Genomic DNA, 26,091 nt, shown 5'->3' with positions numbered 1-26,091 from the left:
GTAGTGAAATTCATAGCTGTTTTCCAATTTCATTTGACCACAGAACGCTTCTGGCCCCAACCTACCATCCATTTAATAATACTCATTAACACCTTATCGACCTGATGTTTTATCTAAATACCTACTCTCTGTTGTGTCACATTTGGACAACATGGCTCATTCAAATGATCTAACTGGCCCATGTGGGCATCCATGTTTGCAGCTCCAGCTTTCCTTAGAATTGATGGCATGGAATTCTCACAAGACTCTGACAAAGGAGGGATCGCTGGCTCCCACTTTAAAGATGAGTAAACTGAGTTGTAGGGGGGTTAAGTGATTTGCCCGAGGTCACACAGGTAGTAGTGAGTAGCCAAGGCAGGGTCCACATCAAGCCTGCACTTTCTTATTCCATCCTGCTCAACCCCTACTTCAGTTCATTTTTCTCTCATCTTTGGACCCATCTTTTTTTTTTCTACAGTATTTGGTTAATAACTAGCCTCTTTGTCACAGGCCATCATCAAAATGAAGAATGGCATTTGAGAAATGCTGTCCATGGCTTTTATGCTTAGTGCATGAAAATGATAATTAAAGAAAATCACCACTTCCTCCCCCACTATGTATCACAGGTGGTATCTTAGCAATAATAGATTACACTCTGCTTTTAGTGAAAAGTAGACTTTGGAAATAAATTCTCACATAACACAATGTGTAAGGTGAATCTTGTACTTAAGGTAGAGTTTGTCTCACTAGAGTTTATCAAAAATAATTAACAACACAAATCAGTCAAAAGTCAGCCATCTGGCACCAGAATAGGCAAATGGTGTTTAGGGAAGAATGCACCAATGGCTATGCCTGCTCACAATGGCACACAGCAGCAGCATCAAACCGGAACATACCCACCGGACACACTGGTTAATCAGATAGGAGGGAGCAACCCAGGTTCATCACATGACATGGCAGTGAGAGTAGAGGCGACAAACTTTGGAGTCCAACCTCTTGTCTTTAAATGCCAAATTCCAACCCTTATTAGCAGGGTGGCCTTGGACTAGTTGTCTAATCAGCTTATGGCTTAGTGTTTTCATCTATAAAATGGGCATAAGAGTGCTTCTGTCATAGGCTGTTGTATTTAAATAGAGTTTAGTGCATGGCTGGCATATGCTTAGGTGTTCATAGATGTTTAAAGAAATGAAATTCTCTAAGCCTGAACTTTAGCTTTAATTCTTAAGATGTCTCAGAACAAGCCTTCTGGATCTTGTCAATCTGATAGATGCCAAGGGGTTAAGGTGGTGTGCTTTGTTTGCTTTTTTTTTTTTTTAAGAACTTTTATTGAGTTACAGTTAACAGACAATAAACAGCATATATTTAGAGTGTACAGTTTGGTATCCCAATCTCCCAGTTCACTGCCCCCCAACCCTCCCTGCTTTCCCCACTTGGTGTCCATGTGTTTGTTCTCTACATCTGTGTCTCCATTTTTGCCTTGCATTTCCTCTTTCATAGTTGTTAGCATTTGCCTTATGGATTGAGGTGCTCCAATCTTGGGTGCATATATATTTATAATTGTTATCCCCTCTTCTTGGATGGATCCCTTGATCTTTTGTAATGTTCTTTCTTGTCTCTTGTAACATTTTTTATTTTAGAGTCTATTTTATCTGATATGAGTGTTGCTACTCCAGCTTTCTCTTGATTTTCATTTGCATGGAATATCTTTTTCCATCCCCTCCCTTTCAGTCTGTATGTGTCCCTAGGTCTGAAGTGGGTCTCTTGTAGACAGCATATATATGGGTCTTGTTTTTGTATCCATTCAGCCTGTCTGTGTCTTTTGGTTGGTGCATTTAGTCCATTTACATTCAAGGTGATTATCGAGATGCATGTTCCTATTACCACTTTCTTAGTGTTTTGTTTTTGTTTCTGTAGGTCTTTTTCTTCTCATGTTTCCTGCTTAGAGAAGTTCCTTTAGCATTTGTTGTAGGCCTGGTTTGGTGGTGCTGAATTCTCTTAGCTGTTGCTTGGCTGTAAAGCTTTTGATTCTTCCGTCGAATCTAAATGAGATCCTTGCTGGGTAGAGTATCCTTGGTTGTAGGTTCTTCCCTTTCATCACTTTAAATATGTCATGCCACTCCCTTCTGGCTTGCAGAGTTTCTGCTGAGAAATCAGCTGTTACCCTGATGGGAGTTCCCTTGTATGTTATTTGTCGTTTTTCCCTTGTTGCTTTTAGTAACTTTTCTCTGTCTTTAATTTTTGTCAGTTTGACCACTATATGTCTTGGTGTGTTTCTCCTTGGGTTTATCCTGCCTGGGACTCTCTGAACTTCCTGGACTTGGGTAGCTATTTCCTCTCCCATGTTAGACAAGTTTTCAACTAGAATCTCTTCCAATATTTTCTCAGGCTCTTTCTCTCTCTCATCTCCTTCTGGGATCCCTATAATGTGAATGTTGGTGCTTTTAACATTGTCCCAGAGGTCTCTTAGGCTGTCTTCAGTTCTTTTCATTCTTTTTTCCTTATTCTTTTCTGCATCAGTGATTATCACCATTCTGTCTTCCAGGTCACTTATTCGCCCTTCTGCCTCAGTTAATCTGCTATTGGTTCCTTCTAGTGTATTTTTGATTTCAGTTATTGTGTTGCATGTCTCTGTTTGTTTGCTCTTTAATTCTTCTCAGTCTTTGGTAAACTTTTCAATCTTTGCATCCAGTCTTTTTTCAAAGTCCTTGATCATCTTCACCATCATTATTCTGAATTCTTTTTCTGGAAGGGTGCCTATCTCCTCTTCATTTGGTTGTTTTTCTGGGGTTTTATCCTGTCCCTTCATCTGGTACAAAGTCCTCTGCTTTTTCATTTTCTCTATCTTCCTGTGGCTGTGGTTTTCAGTTCCACAAGATGAAATACTGCTGATACTGCTTGATACTGCTGTCTGCCCTCTTGTGGAGGAAGCTATCTAGGAGGCTCCTGTGTGCTTCCTGATGGGAGGGACTGATGGTGGGTAGGGCTGGGTGGGTGGAGCTCAGTGACACTTTAATCTGCTTGTCTGCCAATGGGTGGGGCTCTGTTCCCACTTTGTTGGTTGCTTGGCCTGAGGCTACCTAGCACTGGAGATTACAGGCTCTTTGGTGGGGCTAATGATGGACTCTGGGAGGGCTCACGCCAATAAGCACTTCCCAGAACCCCTGCCGCCAGTGCCTCTGTCTCCTTGGTGAGCCACAGCTGCCCCCCACCTCTATGGGCAACCCTCCAACACCAGCAGGTAGGTCTGGTTCAGTCTCCTATGGGGTCACTGCTCTTTCCCCCTGGGTCCTGGTGAGCACACTTTTTTGTGTGCCCTCCAAGAGTGGAGTCTCTGTTTCTCCCAGTCCTGTGGAGGTCCTGCAATCAAATCCCACTGGCTTTCAAAGTCTGATTCTCTGGGGATTCCTCCTCCCGTTGCTGGACTCTCAGGTTGGGAAGCCTGACGTGGGGCTCAGAACCCTCACTTTAGTGGCTGGACTTCTGCAGTATAACTGTTCTCCAGTTTGTGAGTCACCCACCCAGCATTTATGGGATTTGATTTTAACGCGATTGCGCTCCTCCTACCGTCTCATTGAGGCTTCTCCTTTGTCTCTGGATGTGGGGTGTCTTTTTTGGTGAGTTCCAGTGTCTTTCTGTTGATGGTTGTTCAGCAGTTAGTTGTAATTCCGGTGCTCTTGCAAGAGGGAGTGAGGGCACGTCCTCCTACTCCGCCATCTTGATCCTATATCAAGGTGGTGTGGTTTTGCACACTCTAGTCGTATCTTTATTTGGAGGAATAAATAACACCTCAAATCTATGCTCCCCACCCCCACTTTCTTCCTAGGGAAACTGAGTGGCTAAGGCAATTTAAACCCTAGAAGGCAGGTACTTTTTGTATAAACAGAAGGTTGTGTGCAGCCAAATTGTAGAGATCTGTGATGCAGAAAGGAAAACACAATCCCTAAAGCATCTAGATAGACAAGGATGAGAATGCAAATGTTGTAACAAGTCTGAACATTGCTCATGCTTGTCTGCATCTCTGGGAAATGGCCATGGGACACGTTTATGGGAGATCAAGCAAAGCTTATAAATGCACTTGACCTCTGTAGGAAGTTTTCCCTGACCTCCCCGAGGGGCATGGGGCTCCTGTACTTGTGATAGAGCCTGGCTAAGTGCTCAATCATTTTAATTCTTCTTCCTGTGCACACTTACCAGCCTCCAAACAACTTAAGCCCACATGATTGGGTTCTGGTCAATGAAGAAAGGTAGTAAGAATATAAGCCCTTTCCAAGCCTGGCCAAAAAGCCTCAACACAATCTTCCACATTTTCTTCCCTGTACATGGTGCCTGGGACCCTACATGTGGCAGCCTCACAGGAGGAGAAGAGCTTGGATTCCTGAGTCACTGCTTGCAAAGTTGCCAGGAAGATCCTCTGAATTTTCTCCAGGCTGTGATGTGAGCTGGAAATAAAACTTTAGTGTGTTCAACACTGAGAATATGGGGTCAGAAGCTAGCATGCATTACCCCAGATAACATAAAATCCCATAGGGCACTACACTGAAATCAATCTCGAAATTATTGAGGACATGTGGCAGTTTTGACACCACTCTATCAGCTCATCCTAGAGAATGCAGGGGAAAATACCGATGATGTGATGGTTAATTTTATGTGCCAAACAGACAGGCCACGGGGTGCCCAGGTTAAACATCATTTCTGGGTGTGTCTGTGAGGGTGTTTTCAGTTGAGATTAGCATTTGAATCGGTGGACTCAGTAGATTGCCCTCCCCAGTGTGGGTCTGTATCATCCAATATGTTAGAACATAGATGGAGGAATGCCCACCCTTCCTTTTCCCTGCCTCACTATTTGAGCTGAGACACTTCATCTCCTTTTTTCCTGCCCTCGGCCAATGATTTACACCATTGGCTTGACTGGTTCTCAGGCCTTTGGACTTGGGCCACTGGACTTCCTGGGTATCAGGTTTGCAGATTGTGGAAACTTTTCAGCCTCCACAATTTCGTGAGCCATTTCCTCATAAAAGTCTCTCTATACACCTATATCTTTATATCTCCACATGGTGATAGAGATATTATTAGTTCTTTATTTCTCTGGAGAATCCCAGTTGCTTTTCCATTTTCCTGAACAAGTAGGGGAGAAAATGTCAAGCCAAGTCTCTTTCCAATCACAAATACATCTCAATTGCTACTGCTGATTCTAGAGAGGTGTTTAAGTAAGAAATAAACACAAAATAACCACACATAACTCAGATTCTTTGCATTTCAAGGCCCTTGTTTTAAAATGTCCCTGGTAACACTAAAAGGCAGGCTCCTGCTCTTTGAAGCCAGCTGCACTTAAGGGCTTTAATTTATTAAAATAAATTTTTGAGTCTGATTTTCAATTAACAGGGGCTTTGCCAATGGTAGTTTATTGAATGACATAGTATGAGAGCATACATTCTTGAAACTGTGGCCTTCAATATTTTCATATCCCTCACCAATTTAAGATTTGATGAAATTTATGAGCTTTCCCCCCCTTAAAACACACAAATAATCACTAACATCTGCATCACGTTTTAGGAAAACTTTTGGACCCCTTGGAGCTGCAGTGGCGTCTCCTCAAGGGTCCACGGATCCTGGATTAAAAGCCCGTGTCAAGGATATGTAGCTGGTCACTTGGATCAGTAGCAATGGTGTTAGAGAGGGTGTAGAACTGGGAATGTTAAAAACAGCTTGTATCACCAGTCTCAGAAGAGATACTGTCTGCTGAGTTCTGGCTGGATGCTACACATTGTGCTAACGTTTTAATACAGTCTTCATAAAAGCTCTTGGCATTGTAATCGCCATTCTACAAAGAAATGGGCACAGAGAAATTAAGAGATTTGCCCTAGATTGTATGATGAATAAGAGGTGGAGCTTGAATTCCAACCAAAGTTCAGTCTTAATTATAATGGGATACAGGATCTCATGGAATCTAAGTTAAATATTGCTAACACATTGCTCTTGAGGGGGACGACCATTTAGAAGTCAATGCTTTTTATTCTCTAAGTACGCTCAATTAGATTTGAAGATTTTGTGTTCTAACCAAATGACAACCAGTGATTAATTAATTTAGAAACATCATGCATGTGGCAAAAATTGTTGAAAAGAGACAACTAGATTCCCAGTTTGTATACGGCAACTACTTTATTATTTTCAAATGCAAACTCTTTGCATTTAGTTTGCTATTTTACAATTTTACAAACTAGGTATAAAAGACCATAAATAAATGACATAAGTTATGTGTACCTAAAGTTCATGAAGGGAAGAAAAATACCTTGACAAATTAAAACAAAATAGAAAATCTCTATGTCTAACTCAAGAGATTGCTCAATTTTTGGAACATGTATGAGCCAAGCATTGTTCTGCTAATTTCTTCTTCAGTATGAACTAAATTATAATATGCCTTATACATTCTAATTTTAACCACAGTCCTTGCATATTCCAACATACTTGGAGTGATACAAAAAAATAAATGTACTCTTCAGTGTGTATCAATGCTCGATGTTGTTTGGAGAATGTTAAAGAAGTGAAAATATTGCTTCTAGAACTTTCCTTTACTTGTCAGAATTTAAGTGTCTTCAGACAAATATTGAGGCTATAAGTGTGTATGGATTAATACACATATCCTTCACAGATTGAATACACGAGGTCTTAAAAACACACACACCAGCAGTGTAGCGAGCATAACCTTTTTTAAAATAACTTTTTAAAAAACACTGAAACATTTCATTCTTAAGGTTGTTAAAAATAATTTGGGGCCAGCGGACACATGGTGAAGCTACTTAATTTGGTGCAGGGGAACAGCTTAATGCTGCCTAATGATTTAGCATCTGAGCATGACTTAGCATCTTAGCTCACCAGGGCAGCATTCATTCTTGGGGCTAGATATGGCCCCTGAAAGTTGGTCTCCTGCTCTGACCTCTGGGGAAAAAAAACCCACTCAGAGATTCAACCTCATTTCTTTATACATATTTTTTCAGACATCAATGCATAGGCACATCCCTTTAAAAATATATTAAAGTCCCCCAAGAGGGGTGAATTAACTTTGTCACTCTGGCATAGTTATGAGAATACAATGCCGTACACCCTGTCAGAATGTAATAAATATTTGATGATTTCCTCTACTTATTCAACAACATAGGGTTTGGAATCTTTTTTCCCCCATTTTTCCCTGATTTTGATGTTATAGCTTATATAAACGGCCACAGTTTCTGCAACCATAGCTTAGAATAAGCAAGGCAGCCACTCCGATTATGAAAAATGGCAGTATGTTGGCTGGAGTTTGGTATACATATCAGATCAAAACTGAATCTTCACACATAGGACCTCAGATTCCAGAAGGCTGATGTACTTTTGAGGGCCATACAAGTTAGCTGCATATTCATAACGGTAGAACTTTCCGTGTAAATTGGGAACCTGAAGTTGCTTGAGGCCATTTCATCCCAATTATGCTAACCTCAAGAGTCACTGGCATGTATTTTTCTGTGACATTGGGAGACAAAGTATTAATCCAGGACACGTCATCTCAAAGCCGACACACACGTCTACGTTCATCTCCGAAAGTATATGAGTTGCATATATTTGTTCGCATTCAACACTTCCATTTATGCAGGAAAACAAAGGCTACTTGTATTCCATTTGGGGTTACCAGACAAATTCCATCCCCTTCTCTCCCTCCACCAAGGAACTGGTGATTCAGATGAGGAGTTCAATCAGAATTCGTGATTTAGATGATGGGTTGTCACCTGAATGGATTTATATTCTAAAATCCATCACTAAGGTGAAAATGCCTCTGTCCAAAGCTGTAGGATGACTTACTAAGGTTAGCGTGGTTGCTACAAAATACACTTAAAGATACAGGACATTTAACACTTCCAGGTTGTCTTTCTAAGGGGATGGGGCAAGGTCTCCAGGCCCACTAATTCACGTGGCTCTTCGTCTCAGAACTGGCGGCAAATCAGACTCTTCCATGTGTAGCATTCCACATTCACAGGCAGTTCTAAGCATGAGGTTATATACTCACACACACATACACACGCATACACACATGCACACCTATGTACACACATCAAAAGAGATAGTCAGCTCATATTTAGTCTAGGAAAAAAATATATTTATATCACTGCAATGGCACACCCTGGCTAAAACGTTACTTCAGCAATGCATATCGTAGGCAGCTCATGGGAACTGGCTTTGTTTTGTGTGGTGGCACCTGACCTGGTGTCCGTGGTAAAACCTGTAGCCTTCGGTCACTTGCTGCCACACCAATGCAGCAGGGACGTACAGGAATGAGATATGGAAAGACATATAAATAAAACCAAAGGAGTCGGGGAACAAGGGCTCTGCAGAGCTGGGGCTGCCAGACAAGAAGTTCCTCAGTGCAACTGGAGAAATAGATGCTGAAGCTTGAATGTTTGCAGTTTCTTTCACTGGGAAAGGGGACTGGAAAGTCAGAAACATATTCTTGTCAGGGATGAGTGTTGTTTCATCAGCGTCTTTGCTCCAGAACTGGCAGAGTAGAAGCAGAAGAAACACGCTTAGGAGGAACTGAGAAGGGTGTGTTCCGTTTGCTTCTGCGGGCTTTGTAACCAACAGGAAGGGCTGTGAGGCCAAGATAGCAGAATCTACTCCCTGTAGAGAAAAGAATGAGACTTTAGACAAAACATCAGCCAATGTTGCCAGCCAGTTGTCAACCCATGTAAGTACAGAGGAGGTGGGACGGCTCAGTAAGGAGTTCAGGGGGAGATCATTTTCCTCCTCCAAAAAATCATAACTATAACAAAAAATGTTTATTAACAGCTTAAGCATTACAACTCCGAGTAAGATGCTATTTGTAACCCTGTTATGTGGATAAGGACATGGAAACATAGGCTAAACAACCTGCTCGTGCTCATACGTTCTGAAGTAACAGAGCTGGAATAAGAACCCACACATCTGAGCCTACAGCCTGGCTTTACCCACTATGGGAACAGCCTTTCTTTGAAATAAAAATTCGGGCCCATTATGGTTTACTTGTGCAAAAGGGGCTTTGAGCTGGTGAAAGGATGACAATTGTACCACTCTAAAAAGCCCCAAATACTAGCATCCAGTCTTTCCAAAGACAGAAATGGTGTATTTTAGGGACACATCTGGAAACATCCCAATCCACCAATATTCAACAATATGATTGAAAAATGCCAACTAAGAAATAGCACTGGCAGTATTTCATAAAGAGAAAGTAACTTCTAATGAATGGGAATATCTAATTAGTAAAGGATCCATGCAATTTGCATGTAACTGGTAGAGAGAGGGAACCCAGGGCCATGGGCATGGTGAGGGGTGGTCTTGGGGACTGGAGCCCACCAAGAGCTAATCAGCTGCAGCCGCCCCATCAGCCCAGACTCCAACATGGCTGGCATAATGCAGTGGAACCATTGTCCTCCATTCATCAAGTCATCAACTCAAACCAAAAGAAGCAATTCCTCCTTTCCTTTCGATAACTTTCCATCAAGACTGCTCCTTCGACTATATCTCCCACCACAGGGACCATGTTTAGCAGTTGGTGGCCTCAAGCGTAGAGCAAAAATTAAGATCAAAATGCATCTTATTACAGATAATTTTCCTTGTTTTTTCAAACCCATCTATTTGCTTGTTTTGTATATATCCATGTTTATTGTGTGAGGGAGATAAATAAAATTTAGTTTCTTGGAGGTAAATGAACATTATTTAAACTTGTAGAAAATACTTCAGTCTATTTGAAGAAAGAGTAATAAAGTTTTCATGTAAAATATTCAGATAGATATTACTTCTTAAGAAATTTAAAGTTATAAACGTGGGTAAGAGCGTAACTACCAAGGTCTTCAAGAAGCCACTTGTCAACATCATTCATTTTTGACAATTACGAAAAAAAAAAGAAAGAAAAAGGATCAGATCTATTTTTCCAACTGTTTCTTCTCTGGAAATCAATAACTCTAATCAAACATAGGTTTTCAAACCTGAACATGCAGGGATTCTGTCAGACAGACATATATTTACATGAAGGACAAGTGAACACGAATTTGACCTTAAAGACTCTGATGGAGTATAACCAGCTCCATATGGATACGCACACATTTTGAAGGTGATTTTCTTGTGCTACTAGGAATTCCGTCATTAGAGGAGAAAGAGTCATCTCAAAAACATGCTTACCTCCTTTGTGTCTGTGGACACTGTTCTGCACTAAATGCCTAGATATAAATATATTTGTAATATTAAGTGGGCTATTTGGAGCCTGAGTGTGTACATGAAAAAGATTGGATTTGGAAGTGAGCGGTGTGAGAAAGTGGAGGCTTATATCTAGTTGATGTCAGAATAAGAGGGAGAAAAATAAACCTCTTCTTCTTTGAACTCAAGCAACCCCTTTATCGTGAGGAATTGCTTGAACAGAGACCAGACAAAGCATGTGGTCTTTGTGGGATCAGGAGTAAAAAAGGTGACTTTCATGGTGACTAAATAAACAAAAGCATTGTTCCTTTGAGTCAGTCATGAAGACATCAAGGTGTCTTTACCATCCAGTTCTTTTCATTGCAATGGGGTCTTCCTTGTACATTTCACTCTTCCCAATTATAAAATAACAATTTCATGAATTTCAAGGCTAAATAATACAAGAGTGATTTGCTAGGTCTACCACCATTTGGATAGAACACATTTATCCCCCAAACCCTCAGAAATCCATTGAAAGTGAATAAGCTTCATCTGGATGGCTCTCTACCATTGAACTTCATTCCACCCCACTCTGGCCTGTTGCAATAAAACACTTGGGTTCACAAGTGAAAGATGGGTAAATAACACCTGGGAAATCTTGGAGGAAGAGTACGCCTTTCTTCTGTGAAGTTCAGAGTGTTCTACATCAGAGTATTTCATATACACAACAACACCATGTGTTAGGAAAGGTGTTATTAGTAAAGTGTCATTATCTCTAATTTACAGGTGGAGGAACTGAGCTATAAAGAAGCACACAGTGAACCTCCCAGTGTCAACATCTCAGTTGGCTTTGGAATCCAAGCTGTCTGGATGCCAGAGTTTGGCTCCACACTCCGGGAAACAATACAAATTCCTATTGTCCTCACATCTCTCTTTCAATGTGTGTAACTTCCTGGAAGCTGTGGAGTTCTACTGGATATTATTTTAGACACGTAGAAAGCCTTCTTTTGGCCTTTCCATTGGCCTGGACTCTAACTCAGACAATGTATAAAAATTAAGACTTAGAGGGCAACCTTTGAATGAATTTCATATTCCACCTTTTTCTCAATTCCCACCTGAATATTTCATTTGCAGAGACACCTGCTAAGATGTAACAAATCCATTCCAAGACAGTATATAGCATTCCCATGTTAGGATATTTTAGAATTGACACACTCTCTTTTTAAAAATGTTCTGCTTTGACTATGTTCAATGTTTAGAAAAATACCTCAAGTCTTAAGCTGTTGATTATAAGAAAGCAAAACTTTTAATTATTCAATGTATGCAAGGTAACATTCTCTTTTTCCTCATAAGATAACACTATAATGTTACCTTATTTGAATTGGACTGTGGGAATTGAAACCAAAATATCCCACAGCTTCACAGAAGGAAAAATATATATAATTTTTTTTAAAAGCAGGTGAACCCCCCCCCATTTATCAACTTTGAACATGAATATCCAGAACTCCTTGACGTCAGCAAAAATGGTGATAAGACAAAAATTCTTGGAGTAGTTTAAAAAACAAATTTCACATTCCTTCTGAACAGAAAAGCTTTTACAACTAATGTTGCGAAAAGGTTTTTACTAAACTGTCATGATATTTGACAGCATCAAATTTAACATACCTTGCTCTATAAGAAATAGCTTTCAGGATAAAATCAAAGGGGGAAAAGGTCATTAAAATCAGCCAAGCTCTTGTTTAAAAGTGATAAAAATGGAAGAGTTAAAAAAGTTACAATTTGTCCAGTCAAAAAAGTTAGGCTATTTGCTTCTAGGAATGAACTGAGCCATTTAAATTCACGTGTTTTAAGAAGAAAATTCCGGGATTAAAGTGTAAGTACCTAAGGTTAATGGGCTTGATGGATGAAAAGCCTGTTTTTTTTTGTAGATCACTTTCTGATAATGAGTCAGTCAAGGTGACTTCGAAGTCTCACCATTGATAACTAGGTAAATCTTCCCTGGCTGACCAAGCTTGGCACAGGGGCTACGGGAGCAGGACAGGAACGCTCCTCGGCATGTATCTGCAGAAAATCATACTTCGAAAAGATAACGCACCCCAATGTTCATTGCAGCACTATTTACAATAGCCAAGACATGGAAGCAACCTAAATGTCCATCAACAGAGGAATGGATAAAGAAGATATGGTACATATATACAATGAAATACTACTTGGACATAAAAAAGAATGAAATAATGCCATTTTCAGTAACATGGATGGACCTAGAGATTATCATACTAAGTGAAGTAAGTCAGACACAGAAAGACAAATACTGTATGATATCACTTTTATGTGGAATCTAAAAAAATGATACAAATGAACTTATTTACAAAACAGAAACAGACTCATAGACTTCGAAAACAAACTTAAGGTTACCAAAGGGGAAAGGAGATGGGGGAGGGATAAATTAGGAGTTTGGGATTCACATACACACACTGCTATATGTAAAATAGATAATTAACCAGGACCTACTGTATAGGACAGGGAACTCAACTCAATATTCTGTAATAACCTACATGGGAAAAGAATCTGAAAAAGGATGGCTATATGTATATGTGTAACTGAATCACTTTGCTGTACACCTGAAATTAACACAACATTGTAAATCAACTATACCCCAATATAAAATAAAAATTAAATTAAAAAAGGGTCATGGTACATACCAAGCACTCCAAAAACAAAACACAATAAGAAAACAAAACTAATGGAAAGGACCCTCCAGTACTCAACTGAAGCAAATTCTCCAAAGAATGGGACACATGCATGACTCAACAAGGTTAGAGGTACCCAGTACCCAAGAGATGCTCAATAAGCATTTGTGGCAGGAATGAAGGTCACCAAAGGGTAAGAGGAGCGTCACAGTGTGAAAGAAAGCACAGCCAGCGTAGGTCTAGATGCCGTCCTGACCTCATGTAGTTCCTATTTCACTTCTTCCTGGAACAACAGCAGAGAAGCCATACTGCTTTGAGCCTCCTTTCCCAACGTCAAGAGGACTGAAATCTTAAAAAAAAAAAAAAAAACCCAAACTACCTGATAGCCATGAAAGATATTTACTGTTCAGTGTTTCAAGCAAGATAAAGTTTTAAAAAAAAGTTTTCATTGGAGAAAGACTCATTGCTGGTTCTTTTGCCTTACCTTGTAGATTTGGGTTTGCTTCTTTAAAGGAGGAAAGTATGAAAGTTCCCTACACAAGATTGTCACAATCCACTATCCATAAGGTAGATATGATAAGTTTGTAGAGTCCCCAAATAAGATATATAATGGCACAGCCTCGGGCCCAAAGAAACAGACCTCATTTGTCCAGGTAGGGGGTACGGTGCTTGAGTTTTATTATTATTATTATTACTATTATTATTTTAAAATCCACTTTCCTTTTCTCTCCAGCCCCGCATGTCATCATCATCCACCAGGTGGCCCGAGCACAAATTGGCAACACTGATGAGTCACGTGACGTTCACCTAAGTTTTATCCCTGGTTCGAACCAAGCCTTAAAAGTTACAACTGAGTCCTTCAAAAATGGTCCTGGGCACGGTCTTCATTCCAGTGAAAGAAGGATGGACTGTAATTTATGCCACAAACAAAATACTATGGTTGTAATCCCAAATGGAGAGAAGATCAAGGAGGTCTTGGAGAAGCTCAGTGTCTGGCAGCAAATACGGCATCGAAACTCGGAGGCGGTGTTCTATTTATATAGGTACATGTATTTTACAAATTGGTGACGGACGGACGTACTTCTGAGAAACAATTTGTTCCAGGTCTAATTCAAATGACGGTTGTCATTTCTGTAAGCCCCACAGTTTCAGCAATCTGTACACCAAGCAACGCTGCAGATGTTTTTTTGTTTGTTTTCTTTAATTTCAGAGGGCGAAGACGAAGTAAAAAAAGTGCAGTTCTTCAATTAAAGTGCATGGATGAGGTAAACTAATTTCAAGAGTTTTGAGTTTATTCAATACTGGCTCAGACGGGAACCATTCTGCCGTGTATCTGATGCATTTGGGTTCGCATGGCCTGGACACTGCTCAAGATCTTATTCTGGTGTGTGACAGCTGTGATGCCAATTCTGGCCAGGTCACTGTACGGAGGGGGAGAAAAAAGTGGAAGAGGAAAACGTGATGAGGGCTGAGAATCTCTTTTTCTGGGCTTCATGCAGACACACATTTGAATCAGCCACAATTAATACAGCACAACAAGGCAGGTGTATTAAAATGTTTAATTAAGCATTGAATGCAACAATGGAGGTGCTTTAGAGAGGCTGTGCAAAATTACACTCAATCAATCAAAATGAAAGGCATTCCAGTTTTCTTTAAAAAAAAAAATGAGTAGGATGATTATACAGCTCAAAGCAAAAAAAAAAAAAGGAAAATACTATTAAATCTAGATTTACCCTTTTGTGTTACATCGCTGAGTACTTACTCCTGGTTCATGTGCACTACAGCCTCTAGTGTGGTATAACCAGCAGCAGTGAAGTTATCCTTATACCGGTCCATTTTAATGGCCTGGAGCCAATCGCCCACTGATACCACAGCAGAGAATTCAGGGGAGCTTGGATCCAACAAGGCAGTGTTAGGTCTGGAAATGGAAAGAGAAAGTGCAGACAGACAAGAATTATTAGTGAGACAGCCTGACTCAGAAGTCAAATGGTCTAAGACAGACAAGGGGAACCAAAGCACCAAGAACAGGCTTTTTAGATGGAATCAACAACATCAAATGTCATCATGTGATTTTTCGCCCCTAATTTCATAAAGCTGCAAAAGTACGTCTCAATTACTCGTTCTTAACTTCATTTTCCGAAAACTTCATTTTCATTTGTTTTATGTGGACCTCTTAATGCATTAAGGATCAGAGCAGGTCTTTTAACATCCTAGCCTGGGGTAAAGATTGGAGGAGACTTTGTGGCTGAAACCGGCTCAGTCTTTGCAGGAAGGGTCTAGTCCCTGCTAGCACTGAATATCACAGACTTTAGTTCAGCAACTATGGAAACCCTAGCGAAGGATGAGTAAGGAAAACTGTGAGTTTGCAACCTGCCAGGCTTGACGGAAGCAGAGAAAACAGCGAGAGTTCAAGTCCGGCATGCTTCCAGCCAGGTTTGCAGGCAGGTTCAGTGCATTCAAACAAACTTGGGACAGCAGGGAGTTAATCCACTCTTTAATCAACCCAGCCTGACCAGCACGTGTGCCAAGACTGGCAGAAAGAATGGCCACTTTGATCACTGTCTGGATTGTGCAATGCGCTTCTCGTCTCTCCTTGCTGGGGCTCCTAAAAGAATCATTTCAACAAATTCCAAGCACTTCTTATTAACTTATTTATTAGTTGATGCATTTCTCAGGCCAGGTGTTTTACACTAGATCACTGTCAAGAGCGACCAGAGTTCACGGCAAGTATTCTGTCATCCCTCACAATCTTGATATACAATAAATAATCTCTTTATGGAAAGTATTTATGAAGAGAATTATAGCCATCTTCATCATCAAACTACTTAATAATCATAGGGTAGACATTAACAGGGTATTTTATACCATCTTTATTATAATTACCTGTATAGCAACCTTGCTACTTGTTAAGTCCTATTTTCTTGAACTCCCTTTCCCTGGAAATCACAGAATGTGGCTGATCTTCACATTCTGACCCGATTTTCACCCTGAGACTATGTTGCTCGAATACGAACATTTCAATCAGAATTACATAATCACTACTGAATTTTCAACCAACAAAATCCTTTTCTTGTAAAAACAAAATTAAGTCCATCTAATGGCTTAACTTTCTACATAGTAGAATTAATCCAATCCATTTTTTATCTTAGTTTTTACCTAAGTTATTTCGATTTGCGTTATTTTTTATATCAATGTTAACAAAGACTTGCTTTTATCAATCGGTTTTGCACTCAAATAACTGCTTGTCTTTGTGACCTTTCTTTGTTGTCCATTATTTCAATTAAATCTGATTTTCTGAGTAAAATTCTGCAGACTTTTATGGTAAGGATAATTAAGATTTCATTCTTTCCCCAATTTTGAGCCAATAACAAATACTACCACATAGAATTTTAGACATTAGTGTTGAATGTTTGCATTTACTTCTAACTTAAAGCCAAGAGCATTAAAAGGGCAACATGTAGGTTCTAGATACCTCACAAGGTCAAAATGACCTTAGAATGAAAATATCCTTACTCAGTATCAATTAAGTCTAAGGGTCATTCTCGAGCTTGTTCTGGAAGTCTCTGTGCTCTTTGTGAAACACTGTGACATCTGCCTAATTCTGTTTTGAATCACATACCATGCTATACTACATCCCATTATCAGCAAGCAGTAAGAAGCATCAAAGCTCTTTAAGCACCATCAAGGAGAAAAATTTAGAAGTGAGAAAAGTGTATCCAGTAACCGAATCTGTTCTGCACTTTGGTGCAAAGCCCGCATTATACAATGTTAGCAGTTAAAGTTTATGCCAGCAGGAGAAGCCCCAAGTACCAAAGAACTGGACTTAGGACCTTCAGACAAAATAGGTGGGATCTAGAGATGGAGCTCTAAAAGCTGGAGGAGGTTTACCTTGGAATAGAAGAAACTAGCTACACCTGGAAAAAAACGCCTTAGCGCCATCTATTTTCACCCTTTTGTAGAACAGAAAAACCAAAAATAGACAAGAAATAATGGAAGATTTTATTTTAGGTCACATAGCTACCGAGTGGCAGAAGGAAGATGTGAATTCAGCCCAGTGTTAGTTCAGGAGAGCATGGTCATTACCTCTTTGTGTGGCTGTTTTCAAAAGAAAAACCGGAGGAGAGCATCCTAGTTCTGGCCAAGACTGGAAGGGCCTGGATATCATGGGTAAAGTGTCTTCCTACTTTTAACTCAGGGTCTTGATGAAAGAGAAGACTTTGAGAAGCACGGATCTGTAGATGAGTAGATGCCCCACCTCATGAGGGCCTGGATCACCTAGTCTCATTATGCCTGTCTTCTTAAACCATTCAACTCCTAAAAATGGCCAATGGTACTAGTATCTAGGTATCCTGGATCTTATCCCAGTAAAGCCCAGTTTCTAGGTAGAAAAGTTCCTACTGAATTCACTATAAGACTTGCAGTATCTTTATCTTCTTTCTGGACTGAAATGTTTCTTTTTGCTCTTTCCAATGAGGTAACCACATATTTTACAGGTGATTCAATCATTTTAGTTTTTAAAACTCATCTCAAATATTCATCTGCGTGCTTTATGACTTGATCAGTTTTTATCTTGGTCCTGTTTCCTTCTCCTCTTGAAAGACTCAGAAAAGAGCAACTTTAAGAACCAAAATCCATGAATCGCTTGCTACAATTTACACTTAAGTCCACTTAAAGCTGTCTTTGAATCCTTTTTGGCTAACCCCATGTTCCTTCCCCTTTTAAAATATAGCATCTAGTAACCTGACCATCTTCCAAAATACATTTCATCCCTCGTCTTAAGTTTTCAGGTCTAGCCTCATAAAATAAGCACTTGAGCTATTCCTTTATTGTTGTTGTTGTTTTGTTTGTTTTTTTAAATTTGTTTTTCTGACTTCTGTTTGAGGCCTGACAGGTACTAAGGTCTTCAAAATGGTGATCAGAACTACTCCACTCCAGGAGGAAGAAGCCACCCGGGTTGCAGATGGCTGTAAAGTGGCTTCTGACTAAAAGGCAGGAATTAAAGTGGGTCACCACTTGTCTGCCATCTCTGATGTGTTCTTTCATACATCACTATCAAGTAAGCACGGCTGACCTGGAGCTCTCGGTCCCCGTCCTCTTCAAGCTGTTGGGGTTGCGGATGAGTTTATCCAACATGTTGACGATCTGCCCAAATTTAGGCCTGTCGCTTCTCTCCTTCTGCCAGCAGTCGAGCATCAGCTGGTGGAGGGCAATGGGGCAGTCCATTGGAGGGGGCAGCCGATAGCCTTCCTCGATGGCTTTAATCACCTATCAAACACAAGACAAAAACAAAAACAAAAAACCCAGAATGGTATGTTACGCTGCCAGGCAAGCTGTTGCTAGAGGTTCACCCTCCTGCTCGGCAGGTTCCCTGTCCATTAAGCTGCTAGCAAACTTGAGTATGGGAACAGCTCCAATTCTTTCACAGAAGCCAGAGCTGGACCTGAGTATTGCTGGCAACAGGGCAGGGAAGCCAGCGGTTGCTATGAGGGGTTCTCAAATGGCGGAAAATGCCCATCTGAAACTCCAAAGTGAAGATGCATCAGTGTTCCAAAGGGGTTAGAACCCAATCAGGTCAACCACATGGTGTTGGCCTGGCCCCCAGAGACAGAAGGGCAACGACCCTCTCCATTCTTCTATCAGCTAAACACTCTCAGCAGAAGAGACTCTAGCTTAGTGGTAAAGACATTCCTAAGGAGGTATTAATAGTTGCCTCCAAAACAGAAGTCCCTTTGTATCACTTTAAGCCTCTGTTCTCTTTCTCAGACTGCTGGTGGGTCAATACCAGAGCCCAACTTCCAGACCTTCCCATCCAGAAGATACTACCTCTCTCTGAAATAGCACATTCCTCAACCCCTCCAGATGCCCAGCCATTTTTAGTTTTGGAAGACCAAAATATACCAGTCTACCAATTCTGTACCTCTTTCTTGGTCTCTGTTGGCTGTGAAGTGACCCTGTTAAAGGTGCTCATAACTAGATTTAAAATTTTTAAAATAATAATTTAAAAAACCTTCTTTGGGGGCATTTATATTTTAAAGAGGACCCTTACGCATCTAAGGAAAGAAGTTATAATGGTAGGTAATAATTGCCTCCTGCCTAGAGTGTCCCTCCTGTCTAATAAGACATAAATCATTCCACGGGCTTTCTTCTAAATCTAATTTTTCTAATCTGTCTTCACAGGTATTACAGTATTTTCTTATTGGCTTTTCTCTAAACCCCACTTCTTCAGGGTGTGAGTCCCAGTAACATAATATGGTAAGAGTCATGCCAGATTGAAAAAGGGGAATTACTTCTTAATTTTTTGGCTACTCATAAGCTGTGTTTACGGGTATCCTATGAGATTCTGGAGGTGATTTTGTTCGGGGATTTTTAAAAGTTTTATTTGTTTTAAATCAGTCCTTTCTCCCCCGCTACTAAAATGATAGCCCCTAGTGAAACCACCCCTAGCTGCAGCCATCTCAACGACCATGACAAAATCCCCCTGTGGTCCGTCGGTCGGTCTACTACTGCTCAATGATTGGCCTTCAAGAGAAAATAATCAATTCAGCTGGGGCCAGTTTCTATGTACCAGCATAACTGTGGTTCTTTTAACCAGGATACTGTTTCAGTTTAACAATCATCTCGTGATATATTAAGCCCTCTGAACCCTTTCTTCCATGTATTTTTTGCCAACCTCCTACTATATTAGTATTAATTCACTTCTCCTTCTAAAGTAGACTTCTATATGCTATCTTACTGAACGTGATTCTATTTATTTCTGGCAATGACATTAGGTCAGTGTGATCCTCTGACTTTCTTTTATCTTTCCAGGTGCATGATGTTGACTCTACACTTGATGAAAACATTTTACATTGAATTGATGAGAATGCAAGCGACATTGGGCAGATGCCAGGTTAACACAATTTGTTATAAACCCTCAGACTGCTTAGTATTCTTTCCTTAGCTCCCTACCCACTGCCAGCTTGGAAGATGGCTTGTGGGTTAACAAAGCATATTTTCTCAGTTTACTGCTGAGTGTCTGGGGAGAGGGGTGGTGCAGGAAGAGGATTAAAACAAACAAAAAACTCGATAAATTTGACATATTTTTAACAGTTACTTTGACTCCATTCACCATATGCCAAATGAGTTCTATCCATGAAAGTAATTCTCCAGTTACATTTCCTATTGATTCCTGTTCTACACAGACTCCAACACAGAGACAAACACACGTGAATGATAGATCAATATTATTTGTGGGAGAGAATTGGCTTCAGAAGCTTTTTCATGGATAAAGGCAGAAAACTGAAAGTTTAAAGCAACAAAATTGCTTTAATATAATATAGAAACTGTCGAAAACACAGGTCTGAAAATATTTAGGGCATGAAAACTGACATCTTTAGATTCTGCTCTTAGGAGAATTTGGCCGCCACTCTCGACTGAAATGAAGAAAAGCTTAAATATCCAATAATTAAAGAAGTAAATACGGGCATTACTCCTTCTTATAGGTTGTTGGTCTTTGTTCCTCTGAAGGTCTCTAACTTAAAACCAAATGTTACTACAAGGAAAGTACTTGAAGGTGTCTGCATAATCACATCAAACAATAGATTACACCCTATTCACTCCCACAGTCTGTCTCCAGCCTGTAATTATCTATCAGTTATGCTAGCTGCTGTCTTTCTTCCTATTTGCTATGAACCTTCCTTTACAACTTATAGATACTACAATGTCAACACTACCATTCCTCTCTTAATCTGGTTACAGAATTCTTTTTGCCCCACCGGACACAGAGTGCATTAGCTTCTGTATTGCTCTAAGTATTCTTCTATGATAAGTTAACCAGCATCCTGTTTCTTCAGTGCACCTGGTTTTTCACTTAATTGTCAAGGTTTTGCAACATCCTGCTGTTTCAGGACAAGGCAGATGGTCAGCTAACATTCTGCATCAGGGAAAATTTTTTTAAAAAGTATATTTTCTAAAATATAGTTTTTATTGATAAACTGAATGCCACATATTTGTAAATATCCTCTATGCTAATATTTTACCTCATACCTAAAAAAATTAGGTACATTCAAATAAATGGCTATTTTATTTTGTTCTCATTTCCAACCCTTCTAGAAGTAACTAACACCTTCCCAGAATTAGCTAATAAGTGTTCTAGGAAGACCCCCGATCTAGGTTGTTTTTTTTTCTTTCTCACTGGAGATGTTTGTAATTAAATTCTATTACTCTGGAATCTTATTAGTGTCATTACTGAATGCTTTTCTGAAATTGCAGGCATTGTGGATACTCCCTTACGAAGTAGTCCAGATGGTACATTTAAAGGGATGTGCATAATTTACAAAGGGTCATTTAGTGAAGCTTTATTTTAGAGTCCTCAAGGGGCAAGCTCTAATTACAACTCTGCCAGTTTTAAAATATTCACTAGTTTTCTTCCAGTAAACCTTTCATGTCAATTTCACTTCATATGAAATTTGTGTTTTTCATATATCTTTGCATTTTCTTAAAATTCAAAGTTTAATTTTGTTTCAGTATGGGTTTGAAAGTTAACCAAGTAAAAATACTGTTCCATATCACTAATCAATCAAGCTATGCATCTATCTATCTATCTATCTATCTATCTATCTATCTATCTCTCATCTATCCATCTACCTATCCATGTATCTATCATCTATCTATCGATCTATCTCCCATACTATACCATTTGGGCTTTGTAATTTTGGTCCTTGAAATCAACGACCATAAGTTTTAGCTAGATAACTAGACTCATCTGTATTAAGAATCTTAAGTTTAATGTATCATTTCAAGCTCAACACTTACTCCATCATACACTAATGTGAAACTTCCTGAATCTCGAAAGACATATATTTCAGACAATAAGGACTCACATCTTGATTGGACATGTCCCAGTAGGGTCTCTCTCCATACGACATCACTTCCCACATAACGATCCCGTAGCTCCATACATCACTTGCTGATGTGAATTTACGATAGGCAATTGCTTCTGGCGCAGTCCACCGGATAGGAATCTTGCCACCCTGTGAACATCCGAGCTCTAGGTTATTCCCCAACTACACGGATGTGCCATTTTAGCCTCTGAAGGTTATTACTGTGTGCCAAGCAGGACAGCAGCATTCCTGAGACAGCTTTCCAAACAACAAGACACTTGCTTATTCTAACTAAAATCTTCCAGGTTGAGACAGTTCTCATATAAAACATGTCTCTTAGTCACAGGGAAGTAAACAACTAATCTGTTTAATTATTTTTGAAAAAGCTTACCTATCATCTGAGCTCTGCTTAAGGCAATACTGTAGAAGAAAGGGCATTTTAGGTTTCACAAAATGCACATGTTATCCGCGGTGTACATCAATGGGCATACAGCCGACAGGAATTTTGACTTCTCGTTGGATTCTCTTACCCAGCAGGCACAAAGGCAATACTTAATACTGCTTTGGAAATCATGAACTAAGGACGTTAAATATGAACGTTTCAATCCATCCCACTGTCATCCAACTACAGAGAATGAGACACATGACCAGCGTAGCTAGAAGATAATACACTAAACAGGCTCTTAGAGGAAGTCAGATAATACCAGATGCTAGAGCCATTACTGATTTTAATGGAGGGAGAGCAGGATTTTGATTATCATTTAATTTTCTAAAAAAACACCTGCAAAAATGGTAAAGCAATTGAATATCACCCAAGAAAAGTTGAAAGGTCTCAAATGTCTCCTGTTTGATTATGCTTATGTGCAAGGTACTTTTAATGGAGTTTCAAATTTCTTAGGGTTCCATCTGGGGAAATTAATTCAACTTTAATTCAGACCCTTAAGCTGTTCAAGAAGATATCATTTAGAAGTTTTCTATGCTTTATTTGGGCTACTAAAAAGGGCAATAAATTGTACTGTAAATTGCACTGATTTCACTATAGTTTACTCTGAAAATACACTGTATTACATTTATGTTTGTTCCATACAGCGAGACACATGCTACCTTCCGCCTCCCTTAAATATTTTTGCTATATAAATGTATCATTCTAGAAGCCTCCTTTTACTTTCCTTTTTCCTACTACTGGGGAAAAATAAAGTCTTTAGCATGGACAAAGATGTATTCTTTCCTGAATGAATGGACTTAGAATTCAGAAGAAGGTATGTGTAAGAATCAAAACTACAGTCAAAGAAACTGAACACTACCGGAAAACAGACACACACCCCCCCCCCCCCCCCGCCCGTAAACTATACCAAAAAAACCCAGTGCTTACTATTGTAAATGCAAAATGGTGAGCATGAAAGGAAGAAAATAGCTGGTCTGCTTCATGTTGATTTTAATAGTGTCAGCCCTAATGGCCAATAACTTTTATGATTCTGTGTTTATTCCATTAGTATCTTATATTCAGATTGTCCAGCTAAGATAGCATAACCATTAACTGTATACCGATAACTCTTAACTGTGCCTTAATCCCGGCTTATCTACCAGTGGTAAAATGCAGGCCATTAGATACCGAGAAACCCTGAGTAGTGTAAATGTTTTATAAATCCTGTATATACATTCTCAGTTTCGGTAGGCAGCTGACTAGAAACACTGCTCTGCCTTGTTTACAATAAGATTTTTTTTTAAGTAATAAAAATGAACCAAGTAGAAAATCTAAAACAGGAAGAAAGGAAGGAAAGAAGATAAAGTGTGAAAAAATACAATAATAAGTGACACTCTAATTTGTGACTTTGTAAACTGGTCACCCATCTAGAGGCTGTTTGAAAATCCCTCTTGGAAACATGGTTTAAAAATGGATGCATGGCTATGAAGAGGCTCTGAAGGATAAGAAAACTTGTGAAAATCACAAAGGGCTTAAACATCAAAGTGAGAGGAACAGTTTCATCAGAATCAAAGCCTAGAGGTCACAAATCCTTCTTACCCTGGTGGTATAAGCTGCTTCTGGATCATCCTCCAGCACGCGGGACATGCCAAAATCAGACACTTTACAGACCAAGTTGCTATTGACCAGAATATTCCGAGCAGCCAGATCTCGATGTACATAGCTCATATCAGATAAATACTTCATCCCGGACCCAATGCCACGAAGCATGCCCACCAGCTGAATGACTGTAAATCTGCCATCATTCTTCTGCAGAGGAAAGGAATGGGGCACAATATCATTAGCATTAGGCCAAATTAATTTTTACCAAGCATTTATTACTTGGATCTTTTCTGATATTTGTATCCGGTGTGCAGTGAAACTCAATATGATTTACAGGCCTTTTGGACCAAAGTCACTAATTCACAAGTAACGTATATCCTAGGAGCTGGGTTTGCTTCCTGTATAAATGGAAATTATCCAACTATAATGAATCTATGGCTCAAACAGCCCCACCATAGAAGAATAAATCAAATACTACCCTCCTTGTACATGGATTATTGAAGAGCCTTTTAAAATCACATCATTCTCTATTTCTCCTCTTCTCCCTTTGCCCCATTAAAAGAAAGCCCATGAATACAACCAAACAAAACACTCGGAGACTGTTAGAGTTTTCTAAGTACCAACATTCTGGGGTTTAACGTACAGTAGTCACGTACCCTGAGGAATGCATCCAAGGAGCCGTTCTCCATGTACTCTGTTATGATCATTACTGGTTTACCTAGAGTTTCCAGAAAGAAAAACACAAAACCCTTGATGAGCACTGCAGTTAATGAGATAAAAATGGGCTGTGCACAATTTTCCTGCCAAGACACCTGTCTTCTGTGATCTAATTTAATTAAAACAAGCCAAGCTTATGCCTCAGCTGTGGGGAGCTAGGAATGAAATATTAAAAGGACGAGTAGGTTTAAATTCCATCTGGAAGGTTAACCCTTTGGGTGGCTTGTTGACAAGGTCTTTAACTAAAGTGGCCTCTGGTTTCCAGGGAGCACATGGATGGATATTTGCTCTCTCAAGCAAATGGAGAGGAAGATAAATGGCCCGTTTACAGGAGAAAAAAATCTTTAGGATAATTAATTAATTTTGTCCCCAGAAAAGCCACTTGTGCAATGCTAAAAGAATCAATGAACAAAGAAACTTTTTTTTTTTTACATATTTAGAGAAACCCAAGTTTCTAGGAGCTATGTTGGATACTTCATTACCCAGACTCATCTTAAAGCTCAAGCATGCACCATCTTAGCTGTTCCCCCTGCCTCACTCAGGTCAGGGGCTATATCCTTTCTTTTCCCCTTTTCCTGTTTATAAATAAACTCAATCTATTTGGTTCCTTAAGCTGCCAACCTCAGCAGCAGCAACAACAAAATCACAGAAATGGGTCAAGAAGTGATTTCATCCTAAGAAGCATTTTAGATTCAGGACTAGAACATCTGTGCACCCCATCCCCCTTTTTAAGCAAAGAAGTGGGAAACACTTTCATTTCACTTTGGTTTTCTTTCTGAGGACCTTAGGAAATAAGTATAGTTCTTTAGTTTCTTAATCCCTGGCAGTGGACTCAAGGTCCTACATGCCTTCTTTCTAATGGGTATTTGTGGAAATGGGCTGGGGGTGGGGCGTAAATCTTCAGTAATTTACTAAGGCAAGGGGGAAAGCAAAGAGAACAGAAAAGGGTCCCGGCAGGAAAATAAACTGTTAGTTTGAAAAGTCAAAATTATTCATTGCTGTCCTTGTGGACTGTTTGGACTTAGACATCCAGTCAGGGAAAATGGGCTGGGATGTGTCACTGCCGGAAAGTCCCCAGAATTATTCTAAACGAATACATTTCCCACCCAGAGCCCCTATGAGATTAGACTCTGTCCTCGTGGGGAAAGGGGCGATATCGTCATTTCAGAGGCAAAATTTTGGAAGAGCAAAAGTTTTTAATCACAGTGAAGTCCCATTTGTCAATTCATTCTTTGACTGTACATTTGGTACAGTGCCTAAGAAATCTTTCCCAGGCAAAAATGTTGCAATAGAAAACAACACCATGAACATTTAATTTTCAAGTGCTGAATGAAAGCAGGTGGAAAAGCAGGAATTTTGATGTAGCCCAAAGGTTAGTAAAACCTCTTCTAATCTCCTTCCCCTCGTCTGGAGGGAGTGGTTCCCGGACACCTTTCCATCCTCCATCAGTATAAACAGGAAGCCCTTAGTCCTCAGACTCATCTACCCTCTACAACTGTGACCATACAGAACAAATGCATCTAAATGAGTTTTGATTAACCTGCCTTCATCAAATGATACTTTGTCAACTAGGAGAAGGGGTGAGTCCCCTGATGGTACGTTAACACCTACTTCTGTTTCACCAGATCCCTCTGGAAATGTG

General features: G+C 39.8%; 1 protein-coding gene across 3 annotated transcripts in view; it reads right to left on the bottom strand.

Annotated features, from left to right (window-relative positions):
* Positions 1-14,044: 14,044 nt before the first annotated feature.
* EPHA4 (EPH receptor A4) overlaps positions 14,045-26,091 on the bottom strand; it is a 132,562-nt gene continuing 120,515 nt past the window's right edge. Inside the window, exons 12-17 of one of the 3 annotated variants that reach the window (XM_057745165.1) lie at positions 24,389-24,450; positions 23,730-23,939; positions 21,707-21,856; positions 17,917-18,110; positions 14,608-14,763; positions 14,045-14,266 (exon numbers count right to left, since the gene is read on the bottom strand). In XM_057745165.1, the coding sequence (XP_057601148.1) occupies positions 14,152-14,266; positions 14,608-14,763; positions 17,917-18,110; positions 21,707-21,856; positions 23,730-23,939; positions 24,389-24,450 (887 nt within the window). In that variant the 3' untranslated portion in view covers positions 14,045-14,151. Of the gene's footprint in view, positions 14,267-14,578; positions 14,764-17,916; positions 18,111-21,706; positions 21,857-23,729; positions 23,940-24,388; positions 24,451-26,091 lie in introns of all 3 variants that reach the window. The other 2 variants (XM_057745166.1, XM_057745167.1) reach the window with 2 other exon arrangements.

This window comes from Hippopotamus amphibius, chromosome 8, assembly GCF_030028045.1.
Source record: "Hippopotamus amphibius kiboko isolate mHipAmp2 chromosome 8, mHipAmp2.hap2, whole genome shotgun sequence".
In the NCBI taxonomy this organism is placed as follows: Eukaryota; Metazoa; Chordata; class Mammalia; order Artiodactyla; family Hippopotamidae; genus Hippopotamus; species Hippopotamus amphibius.
Note: the sequence above shows the minus strand (reverse complement) of the source record. Positions and strands in the feature narration are given on the sequence as shown.